The sequence below is a fragment of the Stenella coeruleoalba genome, assembly GCF_951394435.1.
Source record: "Stenella coeruleoalba genome assembly, chromosome: 7".
NCBI lineage: Eukaryota > Metazoa > Chordata > Mammalia > Artiodactyla > Delphinidae > Stenella > Stenella coeruleoalba.
The window spans coordinates 87,027,674-87,042,263 of record NC_137153.1 but is presented as its reverse complement, the minus strand read 5'-3'; the positions used below and the strand labels follow the sequence as shown (position 1 = coordinate 87,042,263).

The following is a 14,590-nucleotide window of genomic DNA, read 5'->3' as shown; positions in this document are numbered from 1 at the left end:
TTCTAGATGTCAACTTTTAAATGCTCAAGAAGGGATACAAATTTTCAAAACTATTTTAGGGAGCATTGAGAAAAAATGGTTAACCCCACTGATATCAACCTATTTTAGACACCAGCCTGTCCCAGCAAGTGGATGCATCCTCTCCACAGCAGAACACATATCTCACGTTGGGAGCACTAATTCTTTGCTTTTCTTTAGGCCAAGCTCAGGCTCAGAGACAGGGACGCTACTGCGTGCAAAGGATGGTCTTTGGCTACCAGAGCAGGTTTGCCTGGCTGCCTGCTGTCATTCCTCTCTTTGCCACAGAACTCGGGTTTTCTTCTGTGTGATTTTGTGCAAGGGTTCACCTCCCTTTGGGCTCCAGCAGTCTGGCTGTCAGGAAGATGAAGGGGTCAATCAGACCCTCAGGACTCAGATGATGGTTTGGGGCTCTGGCTTCTACTCCCCCAATGCTCCCTCACTGAGTGCTTGATACCATGCCTGGCACATAGTAGGCCTACAGTTAATATGTCTACCCATGTGACAACCTCAAATATGGAGAGATCTGCCTTTTCCCTATAGAAATTTCCAGAACAAAGCTTTCGACCAATTTGCGTGTATAAACTTTTAGGAATATAGATGAGATAGAGGTCTACTTATTTAATAAATTTTAAAATTTAATTTAACATATATGTCAAGTAACTTATATAAAACATATTACTATACCAATATAGTAATTATAAATTAATGTTAATTGAAAATTAATATAAAGTCTTATATGAATTACAAATATATTTAGGAATACTGTTTTTCCAAGTTCACATTTAATTCATGAAACAATTATATTCATTCTCTTCACATACAGCTTTGACACTGGTATCTTTACCACCACTAGAGCCACTTCCCGAGTCATCTAACACAGCTTTCCAGAGAACCTCATCTTCACTTCCATCCAAGTCATTTAAGATACAGGATGGTTTGCATTTTAGGATGATGCTGTCACTGGAAATTATACTCCTAGCCCCAAGTACCCATTCTCTATTCATGAGCTCTGCAAAGTAACCACTTAGACCCTATTGTTTTTTAAAGGGATCTTTAAAAGGCTTGTTTATAACATCCAACACTTGCAATTATAAGGAAAAATGACTAAATCTGTGCTTAGTGTTTTTGTCTCCATTTTTGCCTAAGTGACGTTTATAAGCATTTGAAGCATAGCATTGATTGAAGTTATTGGGAGCTAATATGTCATCCCCAAATAGTGCTTTGTGGGTTAATATTAGGTGTTTGAGAGTGAGCCCTGTAACATAAAAGACTTAGTAAGGACTTGAATAGAAGGTAAATCTCTCTTTTCTGAGAGATAATGGGTGAGTGGCAGGGTGGATGAACAGTTGGGTGTTGGGAGTCTTCGGCTAAATTCAAGACCCTCCCTCCGAGGTTGGGGCTTCACAGGGGCTGCCCTCCAGGTCCCAAGAGTCCTTCATTGGAATCTCCCCCAAGACTGGCCCACCAGTACAATGGGTTCCAGTTTGGGCAGAGGGAGGCTGAGGGCAGGGCTATCATCCCGACCCCGACCCAAGCCAGAGAAAGGAAACCATGTTTACCACGTGCTTCCTCTGTACAGACAGCACCCTGGAGCCTTCTCCTCTGCTCCCGCGCTAACGCTCCCAGCCAGGCTGTGAGGTGGCTCTTTAGCCAGGAGGACACTGAAGCTCTAGGCATTTTTCAACTGCATTTATAGAGACATGAAAACTTGGCCAATAATTAATCTCCCAAGTGGTTACAAACTTATGCCCAGTGGCTCAGAGTTCGCTTTGGGAATTAGACATCCCGGATTTAAATCCTGTTCTTCCACTTAGGAAACGTATGACCAGTAGTGAGTCACTTAATCTTTCAAGCTTTACGTTTCTTACCTATTAAGTGGGGTTAATAATGCCTGCCTCATAGGGCTGTCATGAGGATTAAAATAATGGTACCTAGCCCAGAACCCTGTACATCTGTAAGAACTTTGAGCTTCAAGACTTAAGCTCTGAGAGCAGAGAACATAATATAAAAACAACCAGATGTTCCTTGGGACAACACAAGCTTTCCCTGGGCAACAAGTGGTCACACTGCTGATCTTTGCATGTGTGAAATGCAAAGAAGAAGATAGCAAACTGGCCACCCACCCAGACACACAGTGATTCTAGCAGGGGGTTTGGTGTGTGACAACTATGTTAAAAATCATGTTTGCAACTTGATCTCTTATTTCAAAAACGGTACAGTTCATTATATAGAGAAACAAAAAGACAATTACAATGAACTCTAATTCCCAGGGATAACATTGGTTATTATTTTGGCATCCTTCCAATTCTTTTTCTTTGTTTGTTGATGGTTTTTTATTTGCCTGCTTTTCCTCTCTGATTTTTTATTTTTTAATTGTTTTTTTAAAGGGAATTTTATTTTTATTTATTTATTTTTGGCTGTGTTGGGTCTTCATTGCCGCACGGGCTTTCTCTAGTTGCGGCAAGCGGGGGCTACTCTTCGTTGCAGTGCGTGGGCTTCTCATTGTGGTGGATTCTCTTGTGGAGCACAGGCTCTAGGCATACGGGCTTCAGTAGTTGTGGCACGAGGGCTCAGTAGTTATGGCTTGCAGGCTCTAGAGCGCAGGCTCAGTAGTTGTGGCACGTAGGCTTAGTTGCTCCGAGGCATGTGGGATCTTCCCGGACCAGGGCTCGAACTCGTGTCCTCTGCATTGGCAGGCGGATTCTTAACCACTGCACCACCAGGGAAGCCCATGATTTTCCTCTCTTAATTGCAAACATAGCATCATACCCTCCATATTATTCTGTAACTGGCTTTTCTCACTTAACACCCTGTGAACAGCTTTCTATAGCATTAACTATTATTTCACAACATTTTAATGATAATATAATTTACTAACTGATTGTACCATGCTTTTTTAAAAAAAATAATTTCCTTTTCTTTTTTTGGAGGCTTTTGAGTTGTTTCCAATTTTTCCCATTACAAATAAGGCCTGTAGGGCTTCCCTGGTGGCGCAGTGGTTGAGAGTCCGCCTGCCGATGCAGGGGACACGGGTTCGTGCCCCGGTCTGGGAGGATCCCACATGCCGCGGAGCGGCTAGGCCCGTGAGCCATGGCCACTGGGCCTGCACGTCCAGAGCCTGTGCTCTGCAACAGGAGAGGCCACAACAGTGAGAGGCCCGCGTACCGCAAAAAAATAAATAAATAAATAAGGCCTCTTAGAATTTTACAGTGTATAAAACACTTGCTCCCATTACTTTGGATCTTTTCATTAACTTGAAAAGAGGACAATGTGATCATCATTCTTTCCACTTGACAGGTGAGAAAACTGAGGCTCACAAAGAAAAAAGTGGCTTGCCCAAGGTCACTCAATAACTGGTAAAGCAGCACCCAGCCTGGGTCTTCTGGACCTCCAGCCTGGCCAACTTCCAGACCCTCCTTCCCCACCCCACGCCCCGCCTGACTGCCTCACAGAGTCATAAATCCTCCAAAAGATGCTATGCTTCTGTCTCTTCCTCCCCAGGAGCATCTGGGCTTAGAGGGACCACTTAACTCAAACGAGAAACCCTGACCTCCTACTCCAAAGCAGCTCCTCAAACACTCTCTGGCCTGTCACCCAGTTTTATTTTGATCATTGTAGTTATCACTACTTATTATTTTCTTGTTTATTTACTTGTCTTTTATATAGTTCAGCAATTCTCAATAGGGCAGAACCAACCCCCGGTGATGGCAAAGCAAGTCATGGGTTGTCTCACATCCTTACAACATCTGAATTTTAACCAGACATCCATGTGGGTCAAAAACCACTCATAATTATCTAAGTCTAGACTCAGGCTCTATCTTACACAAAAAGGATCATATGCTTGGTTTAATTGGCGCTGACTTTTCCAGGAATGCAACCACCATGGAAAGCAAGAGATTACCTTACTTTCTTCAACTTGGAGTCTCCTCATTTCAGAAAATGACGTTCTCAGTGGCAATACCATTCATGATATTTGAGTCACTGTTATTACAGTTGTATCAGTCTGCATTTGTAGCTGTCACATTCAAAGCAATTCTAAGTATATTTACCAATATCTTTTTTTTAATCCTTATTTCAAATTGTCAAAGATAAAGAGAAAATGTCATCAACACTCAGTTAGACATTATCTCTTTTTTCCTTAAATTCAAACATTCGTTATAAGTAAGTGAGCATCCAAATGCTTCATGACGCTTTCTGGTGTACTTATGACCAAACATTTGAATACTGAAATACATATTACTTTATTAAAATTACTTTCCTCTTATTTCTCTATTACATTACAGTAAAAGGCTATGTTGATTTTTTAAATTATGTGAATAAGTGGAATGTGTTATCCTATTGATACTATGTATAAAATAGATAACTAATGAGAACCTACTGTATAGCACAGGGAACTCTCTTCAATGCTCTGTAGTGACCTAAATGGGAAGGAAATCCAAAAAAGGGGATATATGTATATGTACAGCTGATTCACTTTGTTGTACAGTAGAAACTAACACAACAATGTAAAGCAACTATACTCCAAAAAATATTTTTTTTAAGTTTTTTGGAAAAAACAATGCAAAGAATGTACCTCTCTGGAAAAAGGAAGTATGGATAAAACGGTCTCACTCATTTTCCAGATGCATTACTGTCTTGTACTCCTTTGGATGAAAACATTTACTTCCTAATAAATTACCCCTAATAAAATCTGTATATGACAAAAAAAAAAAGTGGAATGTGTTACCTGTGAATTTAGTTTCAGAATGACAAAGGAGCCATTCAAAAGATTTGAGTTCTAAAGGGGCCTTTGGGTCTGATTGTGTTGAGACCCACTGTGTAGTCTGTCTCCCCCGCTAGAAGGTCAGCTCCATGAAGGCAGGACCTGGTCTGACTGAGTCCCCACACCAGCTCCTGGCACCCAGAAGGGTACTCAATAAAGACCAACTGAATGAAGGAAAAATGGAGGCATTTCAGGCATTGTAAACAATTGGATGGGGAAGATATTTATGGGCAGAGTTCAGCCTTTGACAAGTTGATTAGATAACATTTCTGAAACTCTTTTTCTCTAAGTACAAATTGGGGTAGGAACTCTGATCTGCCTGGATGTTGAGAAGATTCAAGGAGATCACAGATTTGAAGACTCCTGGCACAGGTCCTGGCCCAGGGGAGGGCTGAGTAATTGATTGCCTGTGTTGTTTTTGTTGTTAGATTTTCCAAACAGTAAACCATAACTCTCTATTCTCAGCTAACCAGCCTCCTTCTCTGCTCAAAATCTGGTAGCTGTTATTAATACATTTTCTTAAGAACCTCTTATTCCCATTTACTTCCTCCCACCTCCCCTACCCCAGGCCTGGGCTACCTTCAATAATCTCACTCTAATTGGAAATCGGAGCTGTCAGGATGACCTTCCTTTCCCCTCCCCAGTTCTCACCTTGGTCCATGCTCTGACAGATGCAAAGGTCCCCACGGCTCCAAGCAGAAGCCACAGACCACGAGGACGAGGAGAGGGCCAGAGTCCCCGTGCGCACCATGGCAGAGCAAGCCCAGTGCCCCAGACTTCAGCTGCCACACGGGGAGTGGACCTGGCCCCTCTGCCGATTCTCGGTGATGAAATGCCGCTGCCCCCGGGGAGCTGTCTCCAGCCTTCCACAGTGGCTCGGCGGCAGGTTTATCACACTCGCTGAGAGAAGACATAATCAATTCCCCAGCTGGCACTTTGCACTGAATACCCACTTTTTCAGCTTGATAGCAGGACTAAATTAGTTATTTAGCAACTAGGCCCTAATTTAGAGCGAGCGAGAGCCTTGACAAGGATCATTGTTCAAGGCCATCCCCCCTTTGCCTTCAGATAGGAGGCCCACAAATCCCCAGAAGGTGATAAATAGACAATTAGAAAATAGATATATTTGGTTAGATCTACAAGGCTCCCTGGCGCTGTCAGGCTCACAATGAAGGGGGCCGGGGTAAATTGGTGGCCAATGAACGCCAGCTGCACGGCCATCCGTCCTGCAGACACTCAGCCATATGTGGCCATTTACAGGCCGTCCTGAAGAATAGATTGGACCAATAAGACCAGAGGGAGCTAAAAATACTTGACAAAGTTGGCTGCTCTTCATTTAACAAGAATAAAATATCTAATGGGGTGTAATGGAGGCCATCAATCACCTACTGCCAGACACAGCCGTAATACCACACTTTTAACTATTAATGCAACTTTTTGTTTTCTCTAATAAGTGGGACAGGCACATCCGCTTTGTATACAGGGTGGATGTTTGGGGAGTGGAGATGAATGGGTGATGCTGGAGAGCTGTGGCAGAGGATGAATTTTGGCTTAAAAATAGAAAGAATGGTGGGACTGGAAAGTGGTGTAGCCACTGTGGAAAACAGTATGGTGGTTCCTCAAAAAGTTAAACATAGAATTACCACGTGGGACTTCCCTGGTGGCACAGTGGTTAAGAATCTGCCTGCCAATGCAGGGGACACGGTTCGATCCCTGGTCCAGGAAGATCTCACATGCCGTGGAGCAACTAAGCCCGTGCGCCACAACTACTGAGCCTGTGCTCTAGAGCCCGCAAGCCACAACTACTGAAGCCTGGGTGCCTAGAGTCCGTGCTCCGCAACAAGAGAAGCCACCGCGATGAGAAGCCCGCTCACCTCAACGAAAAGTAGCCCCCGCTTGCCGCAACTAGAGAAAGCCTGCACCCAGCAGCGAAGACCCAATGCAGCCAAAAATAATACAAAATTAAAAAAAAAAAGAATTACCACGTGATCCAGCAATTCCACTCCTAGGTATATACCCAAAAGAATTGAAAGTAGGGACTCTAACAGATACTTGTAAACCAATGCTCACAGCAGCATTATTCACAATAGCCAAAAGATGGAAGCAACCAAGAGTCCATCAACGGATGAACAGATAAACAAAATGTGGTGTATATATACAATGGAATATTATTCAGCCTTAAAAAGGATGGAAATCCTAACACATGCTACAACTTGGATGAACCTCGAAGACATCATGATAAATGAGATCAGCCAGACACAAAAGGACAAATATTGTATGATTTCTCTTATATCAAGTACCTAGAATAAGCAAATTCACAGAGACAGAAAGTAGATTGGTGGTTGCCAGGGGGTGGGGGTGGGAGGATGGGGAGTTATTATTTAATGCACAGAGTATCTGCGTGGGATGACCAAAAAGCTCCCGCATTAGATAGAGGTGACAGTTGTACAACATTGAATGTAGTTAATGCAATTTAATTATACACTTAAAATGGTTAGAATGATAAATGTTATGTATATTTTACCATAATTTTTTCTAATTATGAATGAGAAACACAGAGCAGGCAAAACTTTTTAATTTGCCTTAAGAACGGAAGAATCTTGTGAGTTCACTTAATCTAGGAGTATTTTTTTAAAAGTCACCCCACAAGACTGATCTTCTCTTGGCAAGTCATGATTTCTTGGGGTCTCAGTTTCCTTCTCAATAGATGATAGATAACAACCCCTGACCCCTCTACTTCCCGGAGCTATTGTGAGGCCCAAATGAGATGAATTGGACATGAGCATCCTTCATAAACTGTTAAGCACTATTGTCTAATTTGTCACCATACCTCTTTCCAGTACAGCTAAGAAACACTTCAGGAAACCTACTAAAGGTACTTCATCCATATGGACTGATCCATCAATCTGAAAGATCCCATGGTTGGAAAGTCAGGTCCCCACAGATGGAGACCAGACCCTGTTCTCAACCCACCACCCACTTGGAGAGTCTCCCCCTTGGCCACTGCTGGTTTCATGCATTATTCAGTCACCGGAGTCACCCTACAGTGGCCCTGATGGTGTCCTTCACACAGTCTGAGTGTCTCCAGGCAGGATAGACAAGGAACAAGAAGCAGAATGACTTTGAACACACATGCAGAGAGCAGCTGAGCCAGGTGCTATGGCAGCGTGGAGCTGAGTGCTCTTTGCAGGGAAGCAGCAGAGGTCTGGGCGTGAGAGGGGATGATGATGGCTGCAGAACGGTGGCCCTCACGTTTCATGGTAATCTCTGTGGTTTGAGGGTTTTGTTGTCTTTTTTACCAACCACCCCCCCCCACCAGAATGCATATTTGGGGTTTATTGAAAAGATTCCTTCTATTTCAGCTTTTAAAGCACATTTACGCCTTTCAACTCATTTGATCCTCGAAACCACCTTGTGCATAAACAGATTGAATGTTTCTTTCTCCTGAATCTGGCATGCCCTGCTTGTGTCCTAGTTCACCAAGTCTGAATTCAACTCAGTCCCTCTCTGATCACTGTTTTATATACACTCATGAACCCAGATGCCCTACATCCCCTTTCTTTTTCCATCCGACTCATGCTCAATTATTAATTCATTTAGCAAATTATACTAGTTAGGATTCACAAGAAGCAGAAAATCAACTCAAATGAACTTAAGCAAGAAAGAGGAAGTCAGTGTAAGGATTAAAGAGAATCTCGTGAAACCCAAGAACAAGAATGCATCTAGGGGGCTTCCCTGGTGGTGCAGTGGTTGAGAGTCCGCCTGCCGATACAGGGGACGCAGGTTCGTGCCCCGGTCCGGGAGGATCCCATATGCCACAGAGCGGCTGGGCCCGTGAGCCATGGCCGCTGAGCCTGCGCGTCCGGAGCCAGTGCTCCGCGGTGGGAGAGGCCACAACAGTGAGAGGCCCGCATACCATTAAAAAAAAAAAAAAAAAAGAATGCATCTAGGTCCCAGGGGCAAAACCCAGAAGCTCAATCTTGGTCACCACACTTTTCATCTCCCTTCTCTGGCTAGTATCTGTAATTTTCTCTCCCTCTCTCTCTCTCTCTCTCTCAATTCCCATATCAGTCTTCTCCAATTCTCAGGTTCAAAGGAAAGGAAATATGGTTGTCAGTGATTCCTGACCTTCACCTCTTCTGTTTTTAACCCCTAGGAAGAAAGAAATCTGGCCTTTCTTCTATCTCAAATCTTAAAAGCCCCAGGAGGAGGCTTATTGGCCCAGGTACCCACTCCTGAATCAACCACCATATGAATAGAATGGGCCGGGGTGGAGGGAGCAATCCTAAAAGAATAGGTTGGAGGATTAGTGCTAGGAAACAAAACACAAGGTTTCCATTACACAAACACCTCCATGGTCCACCATGTGTGAGGCTTGCATTCATTCAAAAATATGTACTAAACACCTGCTATGTGCTAGCCACTGTGTTTGGTTTAGAGGTTTGGGTTGCATATGACACACTGAATTTTCTTCCCATTTAAAATGATGGAAAATTGGATCCCTGTTAGTGATTGTGTGCAAAATGTCTGATTTTCAGGAATGGATTACGGAAAGTACAGATGTGGTAGGAAAACTGAATTTGAATTGTTTTATAAATGCCTTCACTGAACTACAAATCAATACCCCTCTTGTATTAAGAATCAATATGATAACTGGTTGTATTAAGAGTTTCTGCATCTTCTGCAGAACAGTGATTACTCGTTTGTTCTCCTTAAGTTTCTACATCACTGAGCCACAGGTCTGGTTGTGCCTTAAACCCACCTGAGGAGCTTCTAAAAAAATATAGGTGCACATGTCTCACTCCAGACAAATTAAACAGAATCTCTAGAGGCAGGGTTCATGTACCACTATTTTTTTAACTCCCCAGATAATCATTAAGTACACTCAAGTTTGAGAACCACTGCTCTAAACGACAAATTCCTCCAGGAATTTAGAAATAGGAAGACACTGATATAAGAACAAGATTTATAAAACCCACTAGGTTCCTCTTTATCTTGGCTACCAGCAAGCTCAAACAAACTTAGTTATAGTAACTCTTTTGTCCCTGGTTCTTACTTCAATTAACTCTCTCCTTTCTCCAGATGTTCAGATGCTGATTCTTTTCTCTTAATTCACTTGTATTACAATAAAATCCAAAATTTTCTGTGTTCTATCATCAGAATTCCACCCACTCTGACCAACCATTCTAGCATACATAACCACACATGAACATACACACACACACACACACACACACACACACACACACACACAAAGCAGGGTTTAGCCTACTCCAGGAAGCCACACCTCCTGCTTTTGACTTAATCTTTTTTTTTTCCCCTCTAGAAGTTTGATTGTCTTAAACATGTTCTACAGTGGTTAAACCTTGACTAATCCAATTTTCTATGAATCAGGGCTATCAAATATTAATATCAACTCACTTTCTGTGGCTTAAAAAAAATTTTACTTTGGGAACAAAATATATGGCCTCATTTATGCCTGAGTTCATCAACCAGTTAAAATTTTTTGTGTTGTTCTTTTCATCAGCTCTGACAAAGTGATATGGAATTAGACACCCTGTGAACTATTTCTTTGCTCTAATGTGTGAGCTGCGCTTCACTAGAGGGAATAAAATAATCCACTGTCATTTCTGTTTTTATCATATTCATTTTTGGCAGAGAATTTATTCACTCTTCACTATATAGTTATTTATGTGCTACAATCTCACATTTTTGCATTCCCCAGCGAATGCACCATTAAAACTCTTAATGTGACACCTCATATTTTTAGTAGACTAGAAAATAGTTACAATTTTAATTTAAATTGAAATGACTATGTAATAGCTGGACAAATCAGTTTGAGATCCCCAGAGCTCTTAATTGTAATTCTCCATTGTTTTCTATGCATAAATTTCTTTTCCAAAGTGTTCATTTTGAAATACTCACTCATTTTTTTCAGCTGTTCCATGCTCATTCCAAACTCACTTATTTAATAATTTTCTATGGTTAACAACTTCATGATTAAACTTTAATGTTAAATATAAATGGTTGAAATAATAAGCTTATTAGAGTGTTTAGAAAAGAAAGAGGATTGGACATTTAAGGAATGATGAGTTTAAGTATCAAGTGTTAGAATAGGAGAAATATTCAGTCTGGCCAAGAACAAAGCAGAGTCATAGATTTTGGTATCTATATATATATACATATTTACACACACAATATATATATATATAACAGATATGAATGTATAAGTCTGCTCCAAGCAATGGACAGAGGAGCCTTAATATGATGGAATTCAGGGCTAGAAGCAGCTATGAGAGTATATAGCCTAACCTACTCATTTTACAAATGAGGAACAAAAAATTCAGAAAGAGAATGGTTTTGTTTTTCAAAATCAAATGATGTCTTAGCCAAGGCAAGACTAAGAGAAGAATCAGAAGTGAACTAAAAGAAGGGGGAAAGGATTCTACTAAAGGTGGTCAGACAGCCTCTTTTCTAGAATCTCTGCATCCACCAACACAAGAGTCAGACGGAGCAATAAAGGATATCATAGCCACCCATTTGCTGTGCTGAGGATGTGTTTCACAGTATCTGATTCTAAGTTTAAAAACAGAAACAAAAGACAACATCCTGGGCTTCCCTGGTGGCGCAGTGGTTAAGAATCCGCCTGCTAATGCAGGGGACACGGGTTCGAGCCCTGGTCCAGGAAGATCCTGCATGCCGCGGAGCAACTAAGCCTGTGAGCCACAACTACTAAGCCTGCCCTCTAGAGCCCGTGAGCCACTCGCCGCAACTAGAGAAAGCCCACGTGCAGCAACAAAGACCCAATGCAGCCATAAATAAATAAATAAATAAATAAGATAACACCTGACCTCTTGTCAGATCAGATTTTATTTTCACTTGGTCTGGCAATGTTAAGGAGGTGAAATTATCTGCAATAGAAAACAGGTATAGGGCTTCCCTGGTGGCGCAGTGGTTGAGAGTCCGCCTGCCGATGCAGGGGACACGGGTTCGTGCCCCGGTCCGGGAAGATCCCACATGCCGCAGAGCGGCTGCGCCCGTGAGCCATGGCCGCTGAGCCTGCGCGTCCGGAGCCTGTGCTCCGCAACGGGAGAGGCCACAACAGTGAGAGGCCCGCGTACCGCAAAAAAAAAAAAAAAAAAAAGAAAATGGGTATAATGCCTCTCAGATAAGCCTTGAAAGGTCTGCTCAGCTCTTTTGAACAGTATTCCTAGGACACACACACATACACGCATACGCACACAGTGAACCTAATGAAGGGTGACGGCTAAGCTGTCCCTCTACTTAATGAAGAAAATTGAAACCACCTAGAAAAGAGCCTTAGGTAAGTTCCAAAAGATATGGGGCCCAATACTGACCCTGCCACTAACTGGCCATGACTTTGGTCAAGTCCATTGACCACACTGGGCCTCAATTTCCTTATATAAAATGAGAAGACAGGCCTAAAGGCCTGCCCTTCCAGCTCGAATATTCTGTGATTCTAATTCTATCCCTTAACTTCGTCTTCATAGCCTTTACTTGACATTTATTGAGTGTGTGTATAGGCCAGACTCTGTGCTTGACACTGGGAATATCAAAGTGAAAAAGACACTGTCCCTGTCCTCTAGGGTCTCAGTCTACTGGAGTGAGATGAACAATATAGAATGTGGGAATTAAGCAAGAGGGGGCTCAGGATAAATATGAAGTTCCTGGCACAGGCATTTGAATGGTCATGCCACTGTCAAAAATGAATAAAGTGACCTTATATCATTCAAACCAGGACATTTTTCAGAGTAAAAGCAGGGATTATTAATAATTATGCTGGGACAACAGGCTTAAACTGAGACTATCCCAGGTAACCTGGGGTGTATAGTCACCCTAAAGACGGGGATTATAGGAGAAAATAGAGTTTGGGGGGATAAAAAGTTTGGGTCTAGAAACATTGCCTTTTAAGTGCCTATGGGACATCTAAATGGAACCGTACAATGGAAAGGTGGACATGGGGGCTTGGAGCTGAGGAGAGAGGTCTGGGCCAGAGATTCAGATTTGGGAACCATCATGAGCCACAGGAAAAATGAGAACATCTAGAGAAGTGCGAAGAGCAGGAAGAGATGTTAATGTCTTGACATTAACATCTAGGGGGCAGACAGAGGAAGAGGCTGAAAAGGAGACTGAGAAGGAGTGTTAGGAAAACCAGAAAAGAATAAAATCAAAAGCAGAGGGAGTTCCAGATGGAGGAAGTGGTCAACTGAGTCAGGGGACAGGAAGAGACAACGCAGTAACTGAATTCAGCAATGAGCAAGTTAGTGGTGGTACCCCTGGAGACTCTACCGCTGGACAGTTTCCTCCATAGCCACACTCTAATATCCCCTTCTGACCAAAGGATTTCTCTTTAAACTTCATCCCATCTGCTTGGAGTCTATTTGTGGATCTGAAAAAAATGGAGATGATATCCACAGACCGTAGAATATTAGTACTTAAAAGATCAAATTGCATCAAGGACTGCCATTTGTAAAGCACTTTGCAAACCAGAAATGCCATACTGAAGTTCTCTCTTTTTCTCCTACCCAACATCCTTTCTGCCTCCAGGATCCGATACTTATCCTCATCCTCCTTCCCTTCTGCCTTCGATCTTCATCTTCATAGGTCTTACCTGTCTAGGCTCCATCCAATCATTCTTGCAGCCAAATCCATGAGCATGTGGTCTGAACTTCTTGTCTCTACTTCTCAGCAATTCTCTTGTGTTCCTGAGGTCAAGCTTCTGCCCCACCACACTCTTGAAGCTGCCCCTGGTTCCTCCTTGACAGATCCAATGCCCTCTTCTCATTGCCTAGCCTTCTTGTCCTTTCTGCAGCATCCAGCACTGCTGTTTATCCCTCCTTCAAAGGCCTCCTCTCTTGACTTTAATGGCTTGTTTCCTCTCCCATCTCTTTTCAATTCCATCACCTATTCTTCAGAGAGTAGTTGACAGTGGCTAGATCCAGTTGCAGTTTCCCTGGGCTGAGATCTAGTCATATCACCCTGGGGCCAGGGGACATGCTAGGCCATTGAAAAGGGCCATTTTCCCCTTCCTAAAGCCAGATCCTAGACTTGAACTTTATATCAAGAAAGTCCTGGGGCTCCCACGCTGCAATGTACAAATCAGATCATAGATTCTCATGTCAAGAACCACTAGAATTATTGCTTCTCAGGGTTGAAAGGGAACCTCAAGTGATTTAGTTCAAACATCACTAAATCCTTACAACCCTTCCTCAATAGTCCCAGTTGAGGGACTGTCCTGCTTCTACTAGAGCACTGCAGGGATAGGGAACTGGCCACTTCCTGGCCAAGCATCTTTCCTTCCCAGACAGCTAAGGAGAAAGGCCTCCATCATAGCAAACCAAATCCAGCTTTTTCTTATACCCATGCGTTCTGTCTTCTTTATACCGAATGGGTCCACCCATAAAAGTTCAAATCTCTCTTCCATATATCATCAGACTTGAAGATGCCTGTCACACCTCCTCCTCAGTCTTGTCGCCATGAAGCCTGGCTACCTCCATGCCTTCCACCATTCCTCACATCACACAGCTTCAAATCCCCTCATGACCCTGACCCACTTATCTGAATGTAACCATTTCCCATAGTGAACTAAGCGTGTGTGTATGTGTGTGCGTGTGTGTGTGTATGTGCATGTGTGTGTAAGTTAAAAGGAATTCTTTTTAGTTTTCCTTTAAGTAGTTCATTTTTGCAAACATCAGGGGACAATTTCCGAGAGACAGCATGACATATGATGACACAGGAACAAGGTTACCCAGAGCCCAGCACATCAGACAGTCTGGAAAACCCTTA

At 42.7% G+C, this 14,590-nt stretch overlaps 1 protein-coding gene across 3 annotated transcripts in view; it reads right to left on the bottom strand.

Annotated features, from left to right (window-relative positions):
* The window catches only part of MELK (maternal embryonic leucine zipper kinase), a 151,234-nt gene that overhangs the window by 48,367 nt on the left and 88,277 nt on the right, over positions 1-14,590 (bottom strand). The window contains exon 20 of one of the 3 annotated variants that reach the window (XM_079926401.1): positions 12,909-13,193. The exons of the other annotated variants lie outside the window; for them this stretch is intronic. Within the exon in view, the coding sequence (XP_079782527.1) occupies positions 13,162-13,193 (32 nt within the window). The 3' untranslated portion in view covers positions 12,909-13,161. Of the gene's footprint in view, positions 1-12,908; positions 13,194-14,590 lie in introns of those variants that run through there. 3 annotated transcript variants of the gene reach the window in all.